The sequence below is a fragment of the Ceratotherium simum genome, chromosome 2 (genome assembly GCF_057802395.1).
Source record: "Ceratotherium simum simum isolate JZ-2026a chromosome 2, ASM5780239v1, whole genome shotgun sequence".
Classification (NCBI taxonomy): Eukaryota; Metazoa; Chordata; class Mammalia; order Perissodactyla; family Rhinocerotidae; genus Ceratotherium; species Ceratotherium simum.
The window spans coordinates 96,247,456-96,274,171 of record NC_141901.1 but is presented as its reverse complement, the minus strand read 5'-3'; the positions used below and the strand labels follow the sequence as shown (position 1 = coordinate 96,274,171).

The following is a 26,716-nucleotide window of genomic DNA, read 5'->3' as shown; positions in this document are numbered from 1 at the left end:
AACAGTGTGCTTATCAATTTGCTTTTGTTATTCTCACATGAAAGTAAATTATGATGAAGTGTTCTGTTCACAGCGGTTAAGGAAGACATTTGTCCATCTTAAAGGTGTAACAGACCAAACATGAGTATATTTCTAACTATGTATTTTGTTTTATATGAATGTCTCATTGCAGAACCCCAGGGAATTGCCATTCACGTGGAAGATTGAGTGGTGCCCCCTGGAGTTGTGGAGCAGGAGACTGAGTGTCATTTCCCCTCCTTCATCCAGGACCATGAATAGTGGGGGTTTTCCCCCCAATCTGTTGTTGCTCTGTAACATGCTGACAATATCAATAGACTTTTTTTCCTTTATCCAGCAAGGCATTTTATGGATCAGTATTGTTCTATCTGAATTTGAACACGTGACAAGTTCTTAATGATCATCATCTACTGTAAGACAGAACATGTTATTTTTGGTCACCTGAGTATCCTTTTGTGACTTCTGGGCATTTTGCAATTTTGATCTCAGTTTACACTGTGGAATGAGACTTGGGTGTATGCTGTTGTTTTACCTGAAGTTTAATACATGCAGTTTGTGTCATAAATTAATTAGCTTATTAGAAAAAGTACAGTGGGTTATTGTCTTGGGCTTCCGATTTATTTTGCTCACTGTCGCCCCACAGCTAGCCAAAAAAATCAGAGAGAAGTTCAACCGTTACTTGGATGTGGTCAACCGCAACAAGCAAGTTGTAGAAGCGTCCTATACGGCTCACCTGACCTCTCCCCTCACCGCAATTCAAGACTGCTGTACTATCCCACCTTCCATGATGGAGTAAGACTTTACCATTTCGTTATTGTTGTTTAAACCAGGAATTGAATTGCTTTCCATTCATACTCAAAATACCTATGTTGATTGCAAAGTGTATAGTACTCCTATCTTAAATAAGCCCTTCATCATTACATAGACAAGTAATTTTTAAAGAAGAGTGACTCAATATTCTATATCTAGAAAATTCCTGAACCCTTTCTGCTCACCGTTTTGTCATGCTGGAGTTCAGGTTTGAAAGTATCGAATTTTGTTTGAGTACAGAGTTGACTAAGTCTACAAAATTGCAAACATTTTGTCACGTGTCTGCTAATAAGTCGCGAAGAAGATAGTCTCGCTGGTTCTGATAATTCGCTTAATTTACGGAAGTGCTTTTTGTCTTTGATAAGGGTAGCAAAAATTCCCACTTCTTACTTTTGTGTAAATAACTATCTTTAGAACTACCAAGGGAAATATGGCTTCAGATATTATTCAAACAAAATTAGTATCTGTATAGTTGAGGATATTTTATTTATTGGCCCAGTGATATTTATATCTGGAGAGGTGTAGGGTCATGTGATGTTGGAAGTTGTAGTGGAAAGAACTTATCTAGAGGTACAAAGAACTTAATTTTAAGTTTGACTTGTCCTCTTATTTAGCTGTGTGACCTTAATGTTTTTATGTACCGTTATCCATCGGTAGATAATAATCTTTATTATACCAATTTTCTAGGACTATTTAGAATGAGTAAAATATGTTAACATACTTTAAAAATTATGGGTGTAAACATTACCATAATCATTATACATTACTCCTCCTTTTGCATCGTAAGTGCTCTTGAAGTTCTGCAAGGATACAACAGTTTTTTGGTGGTTAAATGATGCTTTGCTTCCACAAGCAAATGTTTACTTACTGTAGTTTCTTGGTGAGCTATGTAGGTAGCAGGACATCCTGCAGTCGTTTTATTTCTCCATCTGTCATGTTAAGATGAGCCTTCTCTCTGGCTTACTCTGTCTGCAGCCTAAAGAAGCTCATACTAGCTGTTTACTGAACTAAATGGAAAGTGCATACAATTTGGAATGAGACTATCTGGATGTGAATCCTATCTCTAGCACTTAATACTCAGATGGTCTTGGATATTTGACATCTTTGAGCCACCTGTCTTTGTCTCTAGAATGGGAACAATAACGAACACTTCACAGGGTGCTGTGAGCATTCAAGGAAATCAAATGTGAAATTACCTTGTCAGCTGTGATGTTCTGAACAAATAATTAGCCATGATATTTATATACTTCCATATCATAGTGAACAGTTCATTTTTTATTAGGTTTAATCAAAGATGTCCTTTTTTATAGTGGGCATCAGTAACATTTTGGATAAACTTATCTCTTATCTAGAAATAAATTGAGGGTCCAGTTGGGTTTTGAACCAAAGGAAGAATCATTTTCAGGACAGAGAGCAGAGATAGTATAGAAAGGGAGAAGTCCTTAGAGCTAGAAGTATACTTAAAATGGTGGTTCTCAATGGGGTGTGACCCCTCCCTGCCCCACCCTGGGACCTTTGGCAATGTCTGGGAACATTTTCAGTTGTCACCATTGGAAGGTGGAGACAATTGCCACTGGTATCTATCTAGTGAGTAGAGGCCAGGGATGCTGCTACATATTTACAGGACAGCCCCTCAAAACAAAGAATTGTCTGGCTCAAAATGGCGGCAGTACGGAGGTTGAAAAACCCTGGCTTAGAAGCTTGGCGATCTTCGTAAATTCCTAAGTGGAACTATTGCCCTAGATGAAACAAAAAGCTTGAGTTAACTGGTATCTACTAGTAAATTTACCCCATCTGTCTCCTTACCATTACTTGTCCACCTGGTGAACTTTTCTGTTAAAGTTTCGAGAAGCAACTCAACAATTTGCCTCTCTCCATAGCTTCTTAAATCTATTTTTGTTTTCCTCTTCTTATTTCCCTTTGCACCTGGAAGAATTCATTGCTCCCACTTCTTTGCTCCCATAGTAAGTTTCATACACCTCTAATACAGAGAACTTAATGTAGCCACGTTGTTGCTGCAGGGTCTGCCTCCCCAGCTGTTCTAGGCAGGGATTACACCTCATCCATTTTTACCCCAGCACCTGGCAATTGTGTTTAATTACCATTTGTTGGAGTCAGAATTGATCTGAATATGGGGATGAGTAAGGGAATGCCTACTCTCAAAAAATTTAAAAATTTTGAGGTGGGGGCAAATATTGAGCATAACTAATAGTTGGGGCAAAATGTGACAAGCAGAGAGGTGCTGTGGGTTCCTCAAAGCAGAAAAATATACCAGGTGGATGGCATCACAAAAGAGTCTATGAACTTGAGAAGTTTGCATCTTATTTGATCTGGTCATTTGGAGGAATGTCACAACAAAATAATCAGATGTGTTTATAAGGATAAACATGTAAAGAAAGTCATTGTAGTGTCATTTAGAATCGAAAATATTGTAAATACTCTAAATTTCTAGCAAGAGGGGATTAGTTAAGGCAATTATATCATATCCATAAAAGTGATATGATAAGATGTAGCCATGCTGTAGAAGAGTATTTGCTGATCTTGTATAAATAGCTTACATACAGACAGACAGACATGCACATGTTAAAGTGAAGGAGGACTTACACTAAATGTTGGCGTAAAGAGAGTGATTTCCATTTAGAATATGCTGAGATAAGGGTTGTGGTCTGAGATGCAGGCCATCCAGATATTTGGCAAAACCCAGTGCTCTACATTTTTTGGTGAATATAATAAAACATAAAATGTAGTTTATGCCCTCCAGAAACTTCTCATTTAGTTCAGTTTAACATCCAAGAGACAATCGGACTCCTAAAAGGATACATACTGGGTAAGCAGATGAGTATGAGAGGCTGTTCCTCCTTCAGAGGGTGGATATCTTCATCAGATGTTCAAGGGAGACTCTGCGAAGCTGCAATGCCATCTTCTCTCCTTACTAGGAGTAGTTGACAGACCCGAGAACTGCCATTTGGGGTGACCCTTGTAAAACCAGGGCAGTTCTGACTGTAAAGCTGAGTATTTGCAGAGATATCTGATAATAGCTGTTTGCAGTGGGAAGTGGCAAGTGATGCCTCCCCTTCTCTTAGACCGAGTCCTCTGGGCTTTGAATTGAGCCAGCTTTCCGGGGACACACGTCTAAGAGCTTTTGGAGTGAACTCGGAGCTGATGCTCTTCTAGCCATTGGCTGAACACGAGCACTTTCTAAAATTACGAGTCTCTCACCTTTTTAATGAAGATTCAAAAATGGAAAGAGTTCATAGTAAGTTATTGGGGTGAACCAGGGTACCAGGTATACTTTCCCCAGGTAAAAATACCAGGGTATTTTTTTTTTTTTTTTTAATTTTGGGCAGATTTGAATTTGAATCATACCTATTTCCCTTGTAAGTTGACCTTGGGAAGTCACTTAATTCTGAGCCTCAGTTTCCTTGTCAATGAGATGAAAATAGTAGCTACCTCAGAGGGTCATTGTAGGGAGATGTTTTTAGGTCATAAACTCTTTTATTTGATAATTATAGATTTCAATATTATCCTCCATGTCAAGGGATACTGTTTTTTGTCTTATGGCAGTGACATAAAGTAACCTAAATAAACAAGTGAATTAATTTAAATAAAAATATTAAGTGAATGTGACCAGTATTTTGAAGGTGACAGATAGGGTAATGACTGAAGTTTGAATAATGGACTCGAGATTGTTGCTGAAGTCCTTCCAAACTGTAAGCTGTTACAGTTCTATAAAGCAGACTCTTCATGCCCATGGACTGTATCTGCCCACAGGCATATGTATTAATACTGTCATTATAAAATATAAGCAATTGGACTTGAGATAAGGGATCTCCAATCTTAGATCTGGATTTTGTCCATTCTTAAATATGTGGACCCTGTAAACATTTTTTAAAACTCAGCACTGGCCCAATGGCACTCTAACTATTTGTTAGTAACATTCTAAGTGCCTGTGGACTGTTGACTTTGCTTCTTCTCCAGATGGATTAAAGATGAATTAGTACTCAAACAATATTTTCATAACTAATTTTAACCAATGGCTAGTTTTCACTTTTTGTTTTAGGCCTAGAATTTCATTTCTACTGATTTATAATCCATATTTGATTTTTATTACTAAAGCTTGACAATGAATACTTTTAAAAAATAAAATGCCCAGTTCTGAAAAAGGGGCATGAAAGTGTTCTTCTGTAGAGCCTTCTGCAGAATACACCCTGAAGGTTATACTATGATGACAACACAGAGAACCTGCAGAGCAGCAGAAAATGGATTTTTCGGATAATTTTGATACTTTCCTTCTCGGACCAGTCAATTCCTAAAATTCTTACTTAGGAGCACTAGGAGTTAATTATTTTGCACAGGCCCTGCATAGTGATTAGGCCCTCTGTCAGTGTTTGTTGAAGGAATGAGCTGAAGAATTAACATTCTCTAATATGGAAAAAAAAAATAGGTTAAGGCTTAATCTAAGACAGACTCATTTTTCACTGATAGCACTTAAAAATATGTAATTTTGAGAACAAGTTCATTTACTTCTGTAATTTAATTAACAGCTCCTTTGTGTTGTGTTGGGTTAGGTGATGAGAGTTTGTGAGATGCTGGGCCCTCCCACAAGGTGTGCATAGACACACAAACATATAATTACACTCATGGACTATATCTGGCCTACAGATGTGTTTTTCTTGGGCCCACAAGATGATTTAAAGGTTTTTAAATTTGTAAGTTTTTAAATCTGTTGCCAACATTTAAACTTTGAAAGATTACACATTTTAAAAACCTAAATTTCCGTCTTCTCTTAAAATCAGAAGATCTGGCAATAGTGGGTCCACATCCCCACTGGGCCATAGTGCAGCTCCCTTGGAAGACAGGGCCTGCATTATTCCTTTCACCACAGTCCCCACTAGTCCCTAATGTATTACGCTCAACCCAGTCCCCTGTCTTTCATCACCTGCTTGGCCCGCATTAGTTAGCATATGAGTTTGCAACTCCTGATCTAAGAAGACTATATGGAGTGAATAAATTTGACTCAAGAAAATGTCTTGCCTAGGTACATTCCCTACTGTGCCAACTTCAACACCATTTCATTCTCTCAAGTTTGAAAGAATATAGTTCCTTTATGCATAACACTAGGAATATGTATCCTTGAAATCGGAGTTGCCACAGAGATGGGGTTCCGCTATGCGTATCTGAAGCTATTGTTTAGTCCGCAGGCCCTGCTATCCCTTGGCTTTTGCATAAACCAGTCCATAGTTTGATCTTCCACATCTCTTAATCCCTTTCTCTCCCCTCCTCCCCAATTTCTTATACAGCTTTTCCTGCCTGGTGGCATTCTTATTTTTCACTTCCGTTGTCTTTATTTAAGGAGAGGGTAAACTAGGGAGGAAATACTGGAAAGATGAGCTTAGATTTTCCTTCTTTTCTGTGTCTCCAAGTGGGGTTCAGTGCTGTTATCCTCACTCAGTTAATGCCTATAATTGGCTAATCGTGGTGGGAATTGGCATTAAGCCATCTCGGCTGGGTTTGAGATGAGCAAAGTGATCCCCTGTTGGAGCTAGAGCGAGTAAGCAGCTTGTTCCCAAGGCTCTCTGAAGCCAGCCGCCTGGAGCTCGGAGACTTCAGCTCCGTAGAGAGTTCTCTCCCGCCCATCAGGGAAACTGAAAAGCTGCACTGATTCCAAAAAATGAAGAAGCTCTTGGAACCCTTGTCAGATTGGATTCCTGCTGTTTGACAAGGAGCTCTTTGAGTTGGTGCATCCGCTGAGATTGTTGCAGTCACTGGGGAAGGCAGATAGGGCTCATCTCATTCTCTGAGAACTCTAATTTAATGCATCCCCAGCTGGCCCGCACTAGAACTGCATGATTTCAGGAGTCAGGTCTGATCACTCAGCCTCTTGGGGGTACTGTGCTGCAGACAAAGCAACTAGCATGAGTTCTGATGCAAGAACACAGGCTCCTGGTAACAATTCTCATAAATAGCCACTGTTACCACCTCTGTATTAGTCTCCAGAGAAACAGAACCAATAGGATGTGTGTAAAGAGATTTATTTTAAGGAATTAGCTGCATTGTGGAGATGGAGGTCCAAAATCTGCATGCTAGAGACTCAGAGTTACCGTTCAAGGCTGCTGGCAGAATGCCTTCTTGCTCAAGGGAGGTCAGTCTTCGTTCTATTAGGGCGTTCAACTAATTGGAGAAGGCCCACCCACAAGTCCACTGTTTTAACTGTTGATCTCATCCTGAAAGTCCCTTCACAGAAACGTTCAGAATAGTGTCTGACCAAATATCTGGGTACCATGGCTCAGCTAAACCAACACATAAAATTAACCATCACGGGTCTTAGAGAAAGGATAGAAAATTGGACTGCAAAACTTACCATTGAAATTAAATTTTTATCAACCCTCAGATTTAGACAGTGGCTGCCAGACTCACTCCTCGAACTTTCTGCCCTGTTCCACTAGAATGCTTCTCTTAAGAAAAGTTAATGCTCATGTTAATGAGCTACCTGGAAAGGAGTGTAGGCAGTTAAGTCTTTTTCCATGTAAATTGGTTGTGCATTTTGTGTCATGATTTACATGTTGTACAGATTTCTATATTCGCATTTCAAATTCTTTAAGTATTAATGACATCATAGGAGCCAGAATCAGAGAGTTGTTTTTAATTTTGATGATTAACTTGCTAGCCCCTGATCTTCAAATTCCTGTACTAGGGTCTTTAGGATTCTTTAGGGGCTTAACAGCTTCAGGTCAGGGTTTTTTGTTTTTTTAACTTAAACATGAGCTTTCTTTCATTTTTAAGAGGAGGCAAGCTTCTTTTTTAAAAAAAATTTTTTTTTTTTAAGTCAACTCAGTGTCTACTGTGGTGGAAAGAAATACCTTAAGCAGTGAAGGCAGTTTTCCTTTCGGTTAAGTTCTGTTGTGGCGCAGATTACATCATAGTAACAGAGCACTAGGACCTGATGGGCCTCTGCTTGGCCACTTCGCTGTGTGGTCTTGGAAAGTTCACTTAACCTCTTTAGTCCTCAGATTCCTCGACTGTAAAATGAGCAGTTTGAACTACACTCCAGAGACCCCACTCTCAAGATTCATTAATTTCCCTCAACCTTCTTAGAAGGTTTGTTTTTTAACTGGAGCCATTTGCCGTTATAGGCAACTTTTCCTACTGCCACTACTTGTAATTTCTGGATTTCGTGAGAGAGTTTGTTTTCATCTTTTTGAGAGTTACCTAGGGAAAAAAAAAGATGATATTATGCAGCAAGGCCACCAGAGGTTAAATCATTCACTTATTCGTTCATTCATTTAAAAAAAATAAACATTTGTGGAATGGTTTATGGGAGAAGCATTTCAGCTGAGTGTTGAAGTAGGACAAGGATTTGAAAGTATGGGGATATGGAGGAAGTGCTTTCCAGGAGAGAAAGCTCCATGGCTGGAAATGGCCAGGAGCACTGAAGAGGACTTTGGAAGCCTGGAGCAAAGCATGGCAGAGGCAGCTGAGACAGTGGATTATGTCAGATCACAGAGACCCTCAAATGCTACACTGGAGAATTTGAAGTTTATTCAGGAGACTTTAGGCTCCGTAAATGAAGTAAAGGACAATGCATTTCTCTTCTATATCTTTACTGTCTGACACATATTAGACACTCCATAAATATTGGTTGCATGAATGAGAGAATTAATTTAAGATTTTTGGAAAAGGGGATGAAATGATGAGAGATGAGCTTTAAGGGGATTTTACTTGTCAACCATGGAACGACTGGAAGACCTCATCTGATTTTATTTATGTAGACAAAGAACAAGAGGGACCTGGACTTGGCTGTTGACACCCACTCTCTTGGGTGTTGGAAGGGGGCAGAATCGAAGGTGGCTGAGGTTGATTCTGGGTAACTGTGAGAGTGGTTGATACCAGGTTCTAAGGCATATTTGGACTTCGTGTGCCCTCTCATCTTTCTTCTCAGTTACGCCTGAGTCCAGGGACCCTGTCAGATTTAACCGTGTGTTCAATACCTTGCTTGAACAGGTCCTCAATAAATATTTGCTGAAGGAGTTAGTGCCTGGTGGCAAAGGTGATTTTGTCTTTAGTTTTTGAGTAGTGACGATGTTGTCAGAATTATGGAGCTATTTTACCTCTAGGCAGAAATTCAAGTACTTTTGTGCCCATTCATGCTAGTCATCATTTTCATCTGAGTATTAGTCCATTGTTATAAGCCCTGATAGGAAACTGAAGTTGATATTGACTTAGTTTCTCAGTTATCACTTAGGTTTAATCATTAATAATAATAATGGATATGAATAATCATTATAATATTATAATATTACTGATTGATTGTACCCAGGGTGAATTTAAAAATAAAATTTCCAAATACTTATGTATATATCATTTTCAACTTCTCTGTATCATGTTCAAGGCAGTTAATGAACAAGACATTGTACATGATACTGTCTGATAGACAAAGAAGAATAAAATATTCTATACCATCAGGATCTCACAGGACATGTGTAGAGTAAACTAAGCAGACTGAGTCAAGTGTCGTGAAAGAAATCCGAAGACTCTTGTAGAGGAGAATGATGATGAACAGAGGCACTGAGCACTCAGATTTGGTGGAGAAGTGGTAGTTGAGGCCTTGAAGGGTGGAACTTCTGCAGATAGATCTAGGGAAGGTTGCCTCAGACCAGAAAACAGCAAGCATCCCTAAAACATTGAGTGTGGTCCGGTAGAAGACACAGCTGGAGCAGTGGGTAGGAGATGTACTATGGCGGGCTCAAAATCCTTGGTCAACTGGACAAATTTCCCTCTGTAAACAGTAGATTTTAAAGCAAATGGTCAGGTCTGTGATTTGAACAAATTAATTAGTTGACAAGTAAAGGATAAATTGTGGTAGAGAGGCAAATTGCTTGTCAAGTCAGGCCATCCTGATAATCCAGGAGAAAAGTAATGACACCTCCAAGAAAGATTGTAGAGAAGCGAAGACGTCCATGGTGGGGGTAGGTTACACAGAGTCTGCCAACCAGTTTTTATTGGAGATTGCGTGGGGAAGAAGATTTTAAAAGATGGTTCTGAATTTTTAGATTGAGCATCTCAGGATAGAAATCTGTTAACTAAAGAGTGAAAATAAGAGCAAAAGGAGATTTTTAGAAGGAAGGTTGATGAATTCAGTCTAAACATGCTGATTTTGATTTTGAATTGCACATGGATCATTCCTGGGAGGTGTTGGCAAGCAGTTGAGATTAGCCTGTAGCATCATTTTATTTTCATTCCCCAAATATTTCACCCTCATAGCCGTATTAAGTGCATGGCAGTTCAGAAGAGAGGGCAGAGTTGAAATGTATAGTTTTAACGTGCTGATGCGCAATTGAGTTTTGTATAACACGATGTCTCTAGACGTAACAGCTGACCCACATGTGGGCAACTCCTATTTTTTCCCAGCCCTATTTTAAGGTAGTGTACATGAAAAAATAACGTTTAACCCTGTATATATTTTATTTCTTTTATTATTACTGTTTTTTATGAAAAGTAAGACATTGTGACTTAGCCAGGTACTTTTACACTTACAACTCTTGTTCTTTTGTTCTTTCTGTGTCACAAGGTCAAATAATATGACAAGCTCGTGACAACTGAGTGTAATTTTATCGCAGGTCCTGTTCCTTCCCCAGGAAGTCGTGTCTTGTGTTTTTGCCCTTAAAGTACAGTATGGCAAATCAGAGTCTTTCAAGTTGTTCTCCGTGCCTTATCTCCAACTTTCATCTTCAGTCCCTTTTAAAATGATTATTACCTGCAGGCAGATGAAATGTTACAGATACAGGCTTTATGGATATTGGTACCAGAAGGACTTCAGTGGAGCTCAAAACTCAATCAAGATTTTGCAGAATGCTCTACATTTCAGAAGGTCTACTCACTTACATTATTTAACTTATGTAAAAGAGTTACATATGTTTATACATCAGTAAAATACTTTCTTAGGCTTTTACTTCTGTAAACATTATTTTACTTACATTAGATTCTTCATACAATCCTCTCAACAGCCATGGTGGTGTAGACATTATGTCCCCCCACCCCCCATTTTGCCATTGAGGGGGTACACTCTGTGAGGCTGGGTCAGGGCTCAGGGGACCTGAGTTTGGAGTCCAGGTTTCCTGATTCCAAATCATTTTTTCTTTTAGTGATAAAATGTTTTGACAGTGGTAAAATTGGAATGGCTTATCTGCTGGTTGAAATGCTGAACTGTGTAGTCCTCCTTTGAATGTCACTTTCGGCTATTGTAGGACCCTCTGAAGTGTCTAAATTAGCTCAATAGAAAGTTCTCATAGTCTGGCCAGTTTGTTTCTCAGTCTTAAAACCATGTTCCTGCAGTGATTTGTGTCGTTTCTGTGTGTGTGTGTAGATAGATAGAGATCTGTATCTTTAGGACTACTGATGGGCACCCTCCCAGCAGAAAGCACCTGCATTTGGGTCTACTGACAGTCCTGCTTTCTGGATTTTCCTTGTGTGACCTTCACTGAAGGAAGGATGGGAGACCTGCCACTCTGCTTAGAATACTGAATTTCACCAGTGGCCCTGTACGAATTTTAGGGAGAGTTGGTCCTGTGATTTTTCTTTCTTTCTTTCCCCCTCCCTCCTCCTCCTTCCTTCCTTCCTCTCTTCCTCCTTCCCTCCCTCTAAAAGAAACTAGCTAGTAGACTATGCTAGATTTAAGAAATAGATTCTATTGTAGCAGAGGACCAGAAACTTCCCTTAAGCTTTTTAAGTAATTTATTGTGCAAAAATATCAAAGTGTTTTCAAAGAGGGCCAAGATTTAAAACCATTCTGCCCATACTCTCTTTCTGAGGACCTGGCTTGTTGGGTGTGATGGTATGCAGCTCTGTCTTCACACGCAGAGCTTTGTCAGCTTCTTCATATCGGGTCAGTAATTCCCTTTGAGGACACACTAGCCCTAAGTATGCCACATCTCAGGTCTCATGTTTCTTTTACGGAGCAGGCCTCTTCCGTCTCCAATGCATGTGTGCCTGAGAGATTGAACCAGTTCATCTCCAAGGTCATGTGCTGACTCCAAGTTCTTAGTGCTTCCCTTTGATGTCCGTGTCGTAGCACTCGCAGTTGTCTGCTACACACTGACTACTCAGTGCGTGTAGCAAGAAAACACTCGAACTTACAGCCTTGGGTCTCTAGTCCTGGCAGGTCTTAGTCTCTTCGGCTTTCTGCATTTATTGGCTCAGCAGACATTTACTAAACTTCTACCCTTTACAGCAGACTCTGGGCTTGGCCCTGGGGACATGCATAGGAAAGGATCTCTCTCTTTGTGTTTCCTAGCAAGGGAGAAAGGCATGTAAATAAATCACTGTCAAGTGTGTTGAGTCCTCTTAGAGGTCAAGTGGCAGGATGGACAGGGGCACAAAGGGAGCCTGTGGGTCGCAGCAGACCTGTGTCCACCTGCTTGCCTGCTTTCTCTCTCATTTTCCCAGATGCCCTTCTTTCTTCTTCTTGCACCCCTGCTCCAACCTAGTGATGAGGAAGATAAGGATAGATGCTTAATGCAGTGGTGGATCCACTTCCAATTCCCCTCGATGTCTCCTGTGCCACTTTCCAAGCTTGTGTGAGAAAGCGGATTAAGCGGATAATGCTGCCACTTGGCATCGAGCCTTGAGGCGGAGATCACAGCAGGGCCTCCTCTCGGGGATCTGGTGTGACAGGGAGATGGTGGAAAAGAAAGAGGGCTGGTCTGTAGGAGACACGACTTTCGTGGACGGAGACGCTTTACTGCTCCGAAAGCCTGCCCTTCCAAGGGTGTTTGAAACTGGCCCTTGTTCCCACTCTGGCTGAGTTGCTGAACCCTGAAGGTTTAATCCCTATTACTGATAAGAACAGGAAAGAATGTGACTTATCTCCCCAATCTGCAGAGATGGAAGGAAAAAACCATTTCTCGGAACATGATTACACGTTATTTGACAGCTTTTCAGTTAGCCCGTTAATTTAGGTGTTTGAATAAGTAAACTCGGTTGGGGGTTTGAGTATCATTTACGTTATAAATGTGATAGTTCCTTTTTGAAGTGTCTCCCTCTTACCCCTTCCTCCACCATTCAAACAGAGTGTAAATATTTGCCCGTGCAGATGTTTGATTTTTATCTTAGCTCTTTCTTTGTTTAACTTTATTCTCATGGGTGGTTAAGTGGAAGATAAGGGGGTTCTTGTTTAATTCTTTTCAACTGGTGTTGCTCAAATATTTAAAGAGCAGACACTTCCCAGGAAGAATGAGCGGGAGCCTGGTGAATGGAGGTGAAGTGACGTGTCTCCTGTCATGTCACAGCCACCCAGACGCTGTGGGGCTGTCACTAGGACCAGGGGTCTGGGGGCATGGACGTTTCTCAGGTCCAGACCTTCTTCAAAGGCTCCTGCAGCTGCCAGTCAAGGAGTTTTGCCTCCTTTGCTTCCCAGAAAAATGTGTGCTCTTCTTAAAACGGGACTCGGTGGTTCCACAGCGCCAGCAGCAAGGGCCTGCCTTGTTCTGTGAGGTCCACCAGAGGCCTCCTAGCATTTGCTCCACACCAGCTCCCCATCTGATCCCAGCTTTTGATTCCGGAATGTACGGTGTTGGGTTTTTTTTTTTTTTTTTTAATCTTTTTGCACGTGTTGCGGCATTTTAGCAATGATTAAAAACAAGCAAACAAGTAAAAAATATTTCTTACCCCGTTGGCTGTCATCATCTTGGCTTTGTCCATGGACCAACTATCAGTTTAAGGCTTGCTCTTCTAGATATCCACAGGGATTGGCTTCTTAAATTATTACCTCAAACATGTGTCCATGAGCAATACCGCATCCCACCGTCGTCCGTGGCACCCACACTGTGGGGGTGGTTTTTGTGTGCTATGTGATAAATTGGGCCGACTTCGCTGGAAATGTCAGGGAAAACCTAGGATGTTCTGAGTGATTTGCCTGGCAAATCACCTTCCTTAGGAAATTTAAACAAAGACCAAGAAAGAGATTCAGGAAGTAAACCCCAACTGGTGGATGTGTTTCTCTCCTTTATGTCTTTTTCTTTCTAAACTGGGACTCCACTGAAAAGTTGATTTACACTGTGAATTGAGGCTGAATGAAATCCAATTGGAACTCACTTGAACACTGTTTTGATGTAAGATTCAAAGCTTCTGCAAATTTATTTTATCTTCTACATTTGCTGATCTCCTGCTTGTAAATCCTGTTGAAGGAGAATAAAAATGACTGCAGCCTGATGGGAATTAAATGTCTGAAGTTCAAAGCAGTTTGCACATCACAGCAAACGTCAATCAAATGAACATCTTGCAAGCCAGGCAGGGAGTGAATTTCTCCATGGGGAAGAGATCAAAGTGGGAGTCACAGTTCTGTTTTCTCCCTCGGGATGCAGCTTCAATCAGGTCATGAAAGTAAATCCAGAAGGAAGTTTTTTTTTTTTTTTTTTTTAGGTAGGAAAAATGGAGTTATTTCTCATGAAACTGAATTTTAGGCACTGGTTTTATCTTATGAAAATAAGTATAAAAAGCAGTCATAATCCAATATCTCCTATTTTTAGAGTGAGGGTCTACCGGAGATTTAGATAGGATTATTCTCTTACTATTATTACTTCTTTAAAGCATGGATACAAAGATAAATTAAATTGCCTGCTCATTTTATATGAAAATTGATGATTTTAGTAGTTCTTGACCTTTCCATTAAACTGGAATTATATAACTGTGACTGTCAGCTAACGGACTTCTCAATAAAAAATCTTTTAGGTAACCCCTAAGAGTAACTGACATGTTTTTACAAAGTATCATAAGCATGAACTTTACTTTTCTTTTAGTCTCCAAATCAGGATGCAGAGCATGTTTCTTTTTATAAATCGTTTCTCTAAAAGGCACACGTGCATAAAATGCATTCCTGTCTCAGGCGCATTCCCCTGGGGCCTGGAGGTAGCTAATGTAGCAAGGATGGCTAAGCAAGTTTTACTCCTGTGTTTGGAGTCCAGGAAGAGCCCGGGGTCCGGAAGAGAAGCAGGCGTTAGTGAGTGCGTGTGAGTGGAGGGTGGAGAGAGAACCACGGGGTTTTTGCTCTTGTCATTACTTCTCCTAGCCAGCTTACCGGATCGGGACACGCTGTTCTCCTGTATCTCTTAAGCCCCCCTGTTGACACCTGCTTCCATACCTGCCTGGCACGCAACGGAAGCAGAGCGAGGTTTATTTCTACGCATTTCATGTTAACTCAGCTGGGGCGTGCTGCTCCATGCCTGAGGCTCAGCACATGTGAGGGAACTCAAGGCAAACTATTGTGGGATCCATGCCACTTAAAGGTACCATCTAGCATGAAACAGGAGGAAGGAGAGTCATTGTCATGTCTCCGAATTCTTTAAATTTCAGAATGTGGGGGCTTGATAGCATTCACTACATGCGTATTAGCCAGGGAGCAAGAATTAAATCAGATTCTGAAATGAGATGATGATCTGTTTCATCCCTTACTGGTAAACTTTCGGAACCCAGATGTCCTTGAACTAATGGGACCACAGGTCAGATTCCCTCTGGCTGAGGTTCTCCTGCAAGGTGGTTATTTATTTCTAAGACATCAGGATTGTTCTATGGATTCCTTCAGGGATTTAACATTTTATTTTTGGATCAAGTTTGATCTCTGGGGGGCTGCGTGTTTGCACCACATCAGCTGGGGCTTCCCCGGGCTGTGTTTTAGTGTTAATGCCTTACCCACATTTACAATAAAACTTAAAGTTGTGACCGTTGTCCATTTTGTTAATCAGCATCCTATATTCATTGTTCCTTGTGAGAATTTTTCAGAATTTGGTGCAATTTCCTCTTTCTTGGTCTCTTATTTCTATTTTATTATCTTTGTTGTACATAAGCCATTTGTCAAGGTCCTCAGATTACCATAATGCCAGGGTCTTTCTCTCAGAGGAGAAAATTGATATCAGGAAAGGAAAAAATCGATGTGAGCTGGCACCAGGTCTGCTGTCTCTCTTCTCCATGCAGAGAATGTATATGCTTGATCTTCTATCCATCTGGAACTTCTAGCTGCCAGAATGAATGAAACAATAAAAAGTAATCAAAAAATGGCCAATCTCATAGCTATGCCAGTGGTGAACGTTTTTTAATCCCGGTTATCTACAGTTAATAGAAAACACCTTCCTTTAATAGCCTCTTCCTCCACATCCTCGTCTTTGTCCACAGAGTTCTCTCTCTCGGTAGCTATCCATTGTGAAGCCTTATGTTTAGTTACTGTCATTTTTATTAAATAAAAAGCAAAGATTTCTTGTAAACCCTACAGTCTCTCAGAGCAATCGTTTCCTTTGAAAGAGTTGAATTCTAAATGATGTTAATGATGATTTATTTGTTGATTGATTGAGATACAGTGTAATGTATCAATTATTAATGAAATCTCAAATATATGTTCGCATCTTGGTTCTGCTTCTTCCCAGCTGTGGACCTTGGTTGTCTTACTTTCCCATTCCTATGCCTCAGTTTTCTGGTCTTCAGATGGAGATGATAATAGTATTTGCCTCAGGTTTGTGAAGATTAGATGAGTTAGTCCACATAAAGCACTTGGAATATACTCGACCTCTGATAAGCACCTACTAGCTGTTAACAGTTATCCTTACTAATACATCCAATTCTAATGCAGTGTTATGATTACTTATTAAATGCTAACTATGTACCAGACTTTTAAGAGCCATTTCATGATTAAATTCTTAACACAACCTTATGAGGTAGGTACTGTTATTATCACCATTTTATAGATGAAAAACCTGTAGGCTTAGAAAACGTAAGCTGTGTGCAAGAGTTACACAGCAATAAACAGTCTAAACCCACACTCCAGTCCAGGTCTGTGTACCCCTGCAGCCTGTGCTCCTGGCCGTGACATAATCGTGCTTTGCCAGGGTGGCAACTCTGTTCATCATCGATGTTCAGTGAATATGGCTGAATAAAATACACAGAACTTTCTGGTGACTTAGCTCTCTCCCCTTGCTCATTAGTCAGTCTGCAATAACAATTTCTGGAGTACCACACATTCCCAGCAGCGTGCTAGACCTGAGAGAGAAATAGAGATCTTCAAGTAACTTACAGTCCCAGTGCGAGAGCTAAGGCTCCTCCAGCGCATGAAAGGTTTAGAGAGAGTTGGGAGTTCATGTGCGACGCAGTCGGGTCTAGACAATGAGGCTTCCAGAACAAAATCTCCTGGCGTCTCACCGCTCACTTAACACACCTTTATTTGGTATAGCGGGGAGGAAATAAGTAGGATACTTTGCTCATTATTTATAATAAATCTTATTTTCGAGTTGCTATTGACTAGTATTTTGTTGCTGTAAACAGATTCTAAAGCCAGTCGATCTATATCTAACAGACATCAACGATGATGACACTATGTTAAGCCTGATTACAGAACAATATAAAAAATAGGAAAAAGAGACACAAGCAAGGAGTTAAGAAGCAGAATGGCACTAGTCTGTTCGGAGGAGGAGGGGCTCATCGTAGCTGGGACAGACAGGAGAAACGTGAGGTGGGAGGATGAGGAGAGCTGGGCTCTGTGGGAGGGGTGCATTGGACACTGAGAGCATCACAGTCTGGGTCCCACAGAAAAGCACGTATGGAGGGACTGGTTTGGTTAGAAGCATAGGTTGGGAGATAGTGGGAAGAGAAGGTCAGGTAGATTATTGATGACAGGCACTACATTGTGAAACCTTTTTACAACTGACAAATGTTGACTGAGTACCTAGTTCTGTTAATGAATCACTTCCATTTTTATTGTTATAAAAATGTTTTCTTTAATGCTTTTAGAGATGATCCTTTGAGTACAGAAAGAAAAACCTATAAAAATAGTTGCCTGGTCTCCCTGGTCCCTGGGAGCGAGTGTTCATTTCACAAAGGCCCAGGGAGTCTGTGCGTGCTCAGCACTGGACTTCAGTCTTCTCAAGGGCTGGGGCTGTAGTCCAGTTCCTAGCTGTGGAGACCCCATCCAGGGACACGGTGCCTCTCCAGGCTTATACTTCTCCAGGGAGAAACTGTCAATAGCTCTCCTGAGTTGCCCCTTTTAGCAAGTTCTTCCTTACGTGTCACTTAAATTAAAAAGAGTGGTATGTGGCTCATCGTTGAATAGGGAGTTGGGTGATGAGTTCAAGTCTCTCTTAGGTCCCTGACTTGCTGTGTGATCCTTGGTGTCACTTTTCTAAACTGTGAAATGGGTAGGTGTAAAGGGGCTCGTAATTTGTACAGTAAAGTCTAGATGAGAGTTGCAGGCATTCCTAAGAACTACTCTGTTCTCTTGATTCAAATCGGAAGACCCTCTGTCCTGGTCTCTTTGAGGCATACTGGGAAGTACCTGTGCTCATGCAGAAAGCCTCTACTGCGTTATCTCTGAAGGAATCTACATGGCAGGAGTGGAGGGCTTCTCATTTCTGAGAGCCTGTCAAAGTCAGATTCCTGGGCCTCACCCCAGACTCATTAAATCAGACTCTTTCAGGGTAGATCCCAGGAATCTGCATTCCAACGTGCATTCTAGGTGATGCTGATGTGGCCAGACTTTCAGTAATTAGGACCATTTATCTGAGTCATGGTCCTCACTTGCTAGGACTTCTGGAACCTTCTGGGGAGCCCAGAACAGGGCTAGGCACTGGCACCATGTTCATAGAAATCGGTTAATATGAGTGCCTGCTTTTGACAAGAACAATGCTGAGTGTCGTATGTACACAGTGGTAAACCAACCAAACATGGTAACTGCCCTCAAGAAGCTCTTGTCTATTCATGTAGCGTGATCCATAAAAATCCATCCATAAAAAAATTCACAAATGGAGCCATAAATTAAAAATTGTGATACATGCTTTGAGAGAAGATGGGAGCGTTTGACATAGACTGGGAAGTCATCCACAATCAGGATAAGCCTTTCTGGGGAAGTGGGCAGAGACCTGAAGGATGACTAGGCAAATAATCAGTAGAACCTTCTAGACTTACACTATCCAGTATGGTAGCCACTATTCAGTGACTATTTACATTTAAATTAAAATTAAACAAAATTGAAAATTTAGTGTCTCAGTTACATTAGGCACATTTCAAATGCTCAGTAGCCGCATGTGGCTACCATATTGGACGTGCAAAAATAATACATTTTCATCATCTCAGAGAATTCTCCTGGACTGCCCTGGTCTGGACCAGGGGTGGTGAAACAAGTTGGGCACAGCACCTGTTTTTGAACATTAAGTTTTATTGGAACACAGCCACCGTCGTTTTTTATGAGTTCTCTTTGGCTGCTTTCATGCTCCAATGGCAGAGTTTAGTAGTTGTGATAGAGACCATATAGCCCACAAAGCCTAAATATTATCTGGTCTTTTATTAAAAAGAATGGGAGGGGGTAGATTTAATGTTGCTATCTCCAGCATGGAGAGCAAGTGGGTTACTTGTGTAATGCTACACTTACTTCAAGATGTTCAAATGCTAAAAAAACAAGAGAGGGACAGTGAGATTATGTTGCTTTGCCAGCATGCACACAGGCAGCTGCTGAGGTATTAATCTCTTCTCTTCTCTCCATCTGTGGCTTTTGAAGCAGCAGTCTTCTCGTCTAGACAAATTGGAGCAGGTCCAAGAAGAGTGACCACGTTGGTGAAGCAACTGTGTCCTTGGAGGCACAGTTGACAATGTTGATATAATTCTGTACTGGGTTAGAGGTTGGACTAAAGGTCTCTTAAAATCCAGTTCCCTCCTTCTTGAGATGATATGTATGAAAACAAAACAGTTTAACGTTTGCTTTGGAACCCAACACACTGTGTGAAAACCTAGCCCCCTTGCTTATACAGTGAGTTCAATATAGTAGTTCTTATATATTATGAGATGTGGTCAACAGATAAGCAAAGTTCATGTGAAAGTGGATCTTGATTTTTAGGAGTGTTTCTCCTATGGTATATAGCTTCTCTACCTGTGTTAATGGAATTGCATTAATGGCATTTATCATCTGATGCACACATTTTAATGCAATTTTTTAAAAACCTAATTTCAGATTGACTTTTTTTGGGGAGAGCTCTTGGAAACTTCATGAGTCTTCTCAGTATCTGCAATCCTAAATAGGTTATTTAGAAGTTCAAGATTTTTCTCTTTGTTACTTGTGGATTATTCACTTAAAAATACTCTTAGTGACAACATATAAATGTGTTGGTACATTGTCCTGTTATTTTTTTGCCAATTGGTTTGCTCTAGCAAATGTCATTGATTACACTGGTATTTATTGATCAGCTGCTAGCCAGAGTGCTAGCATTGTTCTACTTCTAGTACTAGCATTCCACCACCACTGGACATCGAAAAAGACCTTGGCCTTACATATATTATGATCTAGAAGGTGCAAGCTCTGTCATGTACTATAAGAGGAACTTTGGTGCCCTATTTACAATCTTTGTGACAACTTTGAAAAATAAGTTTTGTTGTCTTTTTTTTTTTTTTTTTCCCCGATAAGAAAACTGATGCTCAGAAAAATGGAATAATTTGTCCCAGGTCATGCATTTAAATAGTGACAGAGTAGGGATTCAAATCTAGATCTTTCCTACTCCACAGCCATTCTTTCTCCTCCACTACTGTCGATTTTTGTTCTTGGTCATTGGTTTTCAGATAGGATAATTTAAAGAATTGTTTCATATAGAATATCAGAGCTCAAGTCTGAATTTTTGTAATTCTAGCCTGAATTTTGTCACATCTATTCTCTGTATGATTTTATCAGTAGAACCTGACTCAAATTCATTGGAGTAAAAGTTGGGTCGAAGGATGGCTATTTTTTTATCTCCTTAGAATTGAACTTGATTTCCAAAACCTTCTAGATGCACATGTTGTTTTTTTGCAATCACTTTTTACCGAAGTGGTTTTTTTTTTAATATTTACAATCTAAATTACAGTTTTACTGTTTCTGAGCTGACCTATTTCGTGCACAGTGTGAGCTATTATTTTTGTTGGTTTGTTTTTGTGGATTGAATAACCAGCAAATAAATATTGCTGATTCTCTTCTGTTGTTTCAGATTTGATGGGAACTTTAACACCAATGTATCTAGAACAATTAGTTGTGATCGACTTTCTACTACTGTTAATAGCCGGGCCTTCAATCCAGGACGAGACTTAAATTCAGGTCAGTAATCTCTTGGTTTTATAAAGGTAAACTATGTTCCACCACATTCAGATTGAACAAATATATTGCTTTAGACATTTTCCTTTGAGTTTTGAAGAAAAAAATATCATATACTTAAAGTTGGATATTTCTTTCTGGAAAGTTGACACTCAGAAGAGGGACAGGCAGAAGAAAGTTGAGCTGACGTGTTTTGAGCATTTACTGCATAGCTGTATATACACACATGCCACATACCTTGCTAGACTCTTCAATTCATTATCTCATTTGTTAGGAGTTACACATTTGGTATTTTAAAGGTTATTTTAGAGACCCAGTTATCATTGCAGGAGGAGATGTTGAATTTCATTTGTATTCCCTTATTATAATTTTAAATTTGTTTTGGGGTTTTTTGGAAGAAGGATGAGGGAGGTTTTCTACTAATAAGCAGTGCTAAGATGCCATTTACTGAGGTTGAACTTTCTTCCTTGTCTTGTTGGAACTCAGGCATATACAGTAGTGATAACTACTATATATAATACCTGTATATACAGTTATATATGCCTTCAAGATGACATAGTGTCTCTGCTTTCTTGCCCTGGAATTCCAGTCTATATTTCTCACCCTATTTGTCTTGTTATGTATGCTTATTGGGCCTCAGAACCTAAAGGATTCACCTTTTAAGAGATGAAAGTGCTTATAGAAGTCACCTACCAGCCTCCACCCTCAGATTTTACCAAGGAAGAATCTGAGGTTCAGAAAGGTCCAAAGACTTCCCTTATTTCTGGAGAGATGAGAGATCTAATCCTTAAACATGAAGAACTATGTTTCCCGAAGTCCAGGTCTCTTGCAGTCATGTAAAACCCAAGAGAGAAGCCAGAGGACCAGACTATTTACTTTTAGAGCCCTATCCAGTCTAGGTCCAGGGGAAGAATTGTGGTCTTTGGGAATTGTATGCACAAACCAGGTAATCTATTAGGTCAGGAAAGAAAGAACTGTAAGCTTTATGTTGCTTAAGGATGATAAAACTATAGCTGCTAGCTAAATGGTCCAACCTAAATCTGCCAGGAATATATTGTGTAGAACAGTATATAATGGATTGTTATCTTTTTCTTTTTTTGGTCAGAGAATCGGGAGGCCTTCTGGAGCAGGTGGGGTTTACTACTAGAAAGGAAGGGCAGGGAAAATATTTTTCATTAAAAATAACTGAAGAAAGCAGAGAAGGACATGGAATTGGCAGAGAAAATGAATTATGGAAGCTTCCATAGCTGCACAGGGCACAGAGCTGGAACTTGAGTCTTCTGGTTCCCAAATTCAGCACTTAGCACTTACCCTCTTTCCTTCAGATATGCTCGGTAACACATGGCATGTTGCTGGGTCTGAAGACTCGAGGTTGAAATAGCAGTCTTTGAATAGGGTCAAATTTAAAAGTGTCCCAGAAAGACCCAGTGTAATCCAGCATTTTATGTTGTTAAAATTTTTACAATACATGTTAACTTGTAGGCTATCCATTTGAATTAAAAACAAAAAAAAAATAATGCTTTCCTCCTTTGTGTATATAAGATCTAGAAGGGCTCATACATAAACGTTAATAGTTATGTTTTAGTAATGGAACAGTGGGGTATTTTTACTTCCTTATTAATTTTCTTAAGTTTAAACTAAGCATGCATTGCTTTTATAATCAGGGGGAAAATAAAACAAGAAGGAATTATAGACTACTTCCCAATGTATTTCCACTCCTTTCTGGTAGACAGTACCTTTTTTTTTTAACACGTCTTTGATAGCAGATGCTCAGTTTGGTGTTGCCATTCTAGGCAAAGCTCCATCCCGCCACACACACACACCCCCCTCCCGCCCCCCGGCTGTGTGACTGGGACAGTAAAGAAGCGTAGACTGGGGCAGACAGGGTAGTGCGTGCTCACTTGGGAGCCAGAATGACACTCCCCTGCCGGGATCACTCACCTCAGTGGGCCTTCCAGATCTGGGAGGATCTGGAAGTTGCTGCAGCCAGGGCTGCATTCTCGTTGCCTTATTTTATATCTGTTCATTGTTTCTGATAATGAGCATATTGTTGAGATCTCTCTCCATCATTAATAGTCATATTATTGTGCCTTTTTCTTAGTGACTACAGAAGCCATTCTGCCTGGTAATGGCCTCCTACTTACTAACTGGAATGAATAAGTACAATAGAATTTATTTGACAGTTATTTATTAAACACCGTCTATGTGGTAAACACTCTCCTTTGTACTAGGTCAGCTGTAAACAAAACAAAAAGCTTATATTCTAGGAGCCGGGGGACATAGATCTTAAGTAAATATACATGTCAGATGGTGATGAATGTTATAGAGGAAAGCAACACAGGGGTAAGACTTGGGAGTGTTGGGGGAGATGGAGTGGGAAGGAGGAGGGAAGACAAGGGCTCATCAGCGGGACTGTAAACCACAGGATAACAAGGAAGTATATCCCAGGCAAAGGCTTTGAGTTGGGAAAACGTTTGTTGTGCTCAGAAGCAGCAAGAAGGCCACTCACTGTCACTGGTCCAGTGACATGATTTGACTTAGGTTAAAAGGTTTACCAGCTGCTGCGGCAAGAATAGACTATAGCAAGGCAAAGGTGGAAGCGGGGGGACCGTTTAGGAGGTTGTTCCAGAACCCAGGTTGCAGGTAATGCTGGCATTCCTGGGCAGTAACAGTGGAGGTGGTGAGAAGTGGTTGGAGTCTGAATACGTTTTGAAGGTAGAACCAGTAGGATTTGCTGATTGATTGGATGGGGGGAGGGGTAAGGGGTGTGAGAGTAAGAAAGATTTGGGAAGGACTTCCAAGATATTTGGCCTTATCAATGAGGAGGACAGAGTTGCCATTGACTGACGGGGAATACTGGGGGAAGAGCAGGTTTCTGTGGGAGGAGGGGAATCTACATTTCTGTTTTAGAAAAGTTAAATTTGAGATGCGTATTAGATATCCAAGTGGAAATGTCTCATAGGCAGATGGATATACAAGTCTGGAGTCTGGGAAATGGGCCAGACTGGAGATTCAAATTGGAGATTCGTTGTGCATTGTAGTACTTAAATCATGAGACTCAATAAGATCACAAAGCAAGTGGCTGCGAGTAGAAAAGAGAGGAGGTCCAGGGACTGAGTCTTGGGATACTTTACCTCTTAGAGGTCACTGAAATGAAGAGGAGGCAGTAACGGAATCTGAGACGGAAGTCAGTCTGGCAGGAGAACCCAGAGAGCCATCTCCCTGAAGCCACGTGAAGAAAGTGTGTCAAGGAGGGAAAAATCACGTGTTAGGTAGGCCCACTAAGATGAAGGCCAGGAAAACTGACTGACCACTGGATTTTGCAACGTATAGGTTATTGATGAACTTGACAGGGTTGTTTGGTGGAATCATAGAATAGAATGAAAGGCTGATCGTAGTCAGTTCAAGTTCTTAAGAATGGAGACGAGTTGGGGACAATAAGTACTTAACTCCTAAGGTTTGCTTAAAGGAAAGCTGGAGGACCATGTGCTGTCAAGAGAATTTTTCTTTTTTTCATCTGAGTTTCTTATCTTTTTTTTTCCCCATCCTCAAAGCCCCAGTACATAGTTGTATATTCAGTTGTAGGTCCTTCTAGTTCTATGTGAGCCACTGCCCCAGCATGGCTACTGACAGATGAGTGGTGTAGTTCCACGCCCAGGAACTGAGCCCGGGCCGCCAAAGCGGAGCGTGCTGAACTTTTAACCGCTAGGCCATCAAGGCTGGCTCAAAAGAATATTTTTAAATTGAGAGAAAGTATAGCAAAGTTATGTGCTAAAGGAAATGATCCTGTAGAGAAAAGCCAATGATACGGGAGTGAGAGGAGGTGATTGCTAGAGCCTTTTTCTTGATTGGGCAAGAGATGGTGGGATTCTACATAGAGGGTCTAGAATCACAGAGCATTCTAAGTAAGAGGAGGGAAGGAAGAGTAAGTGTGCTTATAATGATCAATGTAGTATAGAGAACGTGGAGACATTCCCTGCTTAGTGATTCTATTTTCTCAGAGAACTAGGAAGCAAGATCAACAGCTGAGGCTGAGGAGGGGGAACATACTTTGAAGACTTAGTAGTTATACTAAAATTATCTTCTATAACTGAGGTGTTAGACTAGAACTCAGCTGCAAAAATAATTGAGGATCCTAACAAAATCCTGGTTTTTTTCAGTACTTATTTGTTAAGAAAGGGATAGTTTGAAAAATCAAGAGGTGGGGAGAAAGAGGATGGTGAGGATGGAAGTATATAGTTAAAGACCAGATCTTGAAATCTGCTACTTCTAAGAGCGCGCCTCCAGAATAACGTACTACCTAACAAGAGATGTTCTCAGCACAGTTGATGTACCTAGATTTACAGGCAGTTTTTGGCAATATTCCGGTATTTGAGAACTGACTTGCTTGTATTTGAAGGTTTGTGACATTCCGCCAGGCAGTGGCTGCATCCCAAAGCCCACATTCGTGAGCAGTCATTTGTAATGTGAGAGGACTGGGAGACAGTGAAGGCTGACCTAGAGCTCCCCCCTCTTCCGCCTCTCCCGCTCATGCCCCTTTTCAGAGCAGAATTAATGTACTTCGTGGGCTATCGCATGTCTGATATTTACATCTGTAAGATGTCCAGCCTGAGGCTCTTTCAGACTGTATATAATCCATCAATGGGTCCCTAATTGATAACACAGTTTCAAATTGCCTTTCAGACTAGCTGGAAACAGACTCACATAAATTGTAAACTATTCTTAGCTTCATTTATCCAAAACCAGGTCATGTGTCCATCCATCCAACGCACATGTGTATTCTTTTTCTTAAAACCACCCCTGCCAGATCTCTACTGTCTAAATTGACTCCTTATCCCTGATTCCATTCAAATAAGTAATGTTTGACAGTGCATGTGTTATATTATGGTGCTGGTAATGTTTTGCTCAGGTTCTTGTCTGCTTTTATCCCTAGTTTCTCTCTCTCTCTTTTTTTTTTTTTTTTTTAAATTCCTGCTGAGCTATTTTCTTGTGCGTAGCCTGATCCCTAAAGAGAGTTTATTTGAAGAGTCCAAGGAAAGTTGTCTCTTGCTCTCTTGAGTTATGCAATGGAGGTGAGAGTGGAAGTGGGAGTTAGTCTTTCTCGCCAAAAGAAGAAGTGTCTGGACTTCTTGTGTTTGATTTAAAGAGCATTTGAAGTCCCAAACTTCGATCTTGGTAGCGTTGCACTCTTCGTTGAGAAACTGGTTTCATGGGGTGTCAAGGGCGTTTGTAAGTCACTTTACTGCGGTAAATGCTGCAAGAGGTACAGGCGGGCACTGGAGGCCGGAGACCGACTGTGCTGCTCATTTCGGTGGTTTCATCACTTCCTTCTGTGAATGACAACAATTGGCCATGTGCTATAGGTTTTTCTCTTTTCTTTAAAATACTATGAAAATTATCTGTTAAATATGCCCATGTCAATGCAATGAAAAGCTATGCTCTACCTAAAATCCTAAAATAAAAGAATAAAAATAACCAAACTGGAAATTTCTGGTTTGTTTTTATGCCTCATTACCCCAGCTTCAGGATTGCATTAGTGTCATAAAAGATGTGGTAGGGGCTGGCCCGGTGGCGCAAGCGGTTAAGTGCCCGCGCTCCGCTGCAGCAGCCTGGGGTTCACCGGTTCGGATCCTGGGCGCGCACCGATGCACTGCTTGGCAAGCCATGTGTGGCGGCGTCCCATATAAAGTGGAGGAAGGTGGGCACAGATGTTAGCACAGGGCTGATCTCCTCACAAAAAAAAAGATGTGGTAATTATTTATATAACATCTAAAAACTATTCAGCGATTTAGAAATCTAGATTCA

At 40.6% G+C, this 26,716-nt stretch overlaps 1 protein-coding gene across 2 annotated transcripts in view; it reads left to right on the top strand.

Annotated features, from left to right (window-relative positions):
• CACHD1 (cache domain containing 1) overlaps positions 1 to 26,716 on the top strand; it is a 208,221-nt gene that overhangs the window by 109,509 nt on the left and 71,996 nt on the right. For both annotated transcript variants that reach the window (XM_087449533.1, XM_004431450.3), the window contains exons 3-4: positions 662 to 810; positions 20,808 to 20,914. In XM_087449533.1, the coding sequence (XP_087305659.1) occupies positions 662 to 810; positions 20,808 to 20,914 (256 nt within the window). The remainder of the gene's footprint in view (positions 1 to 661; positions 811 to 20,807; positions 20,915 to 26,716) is intronic.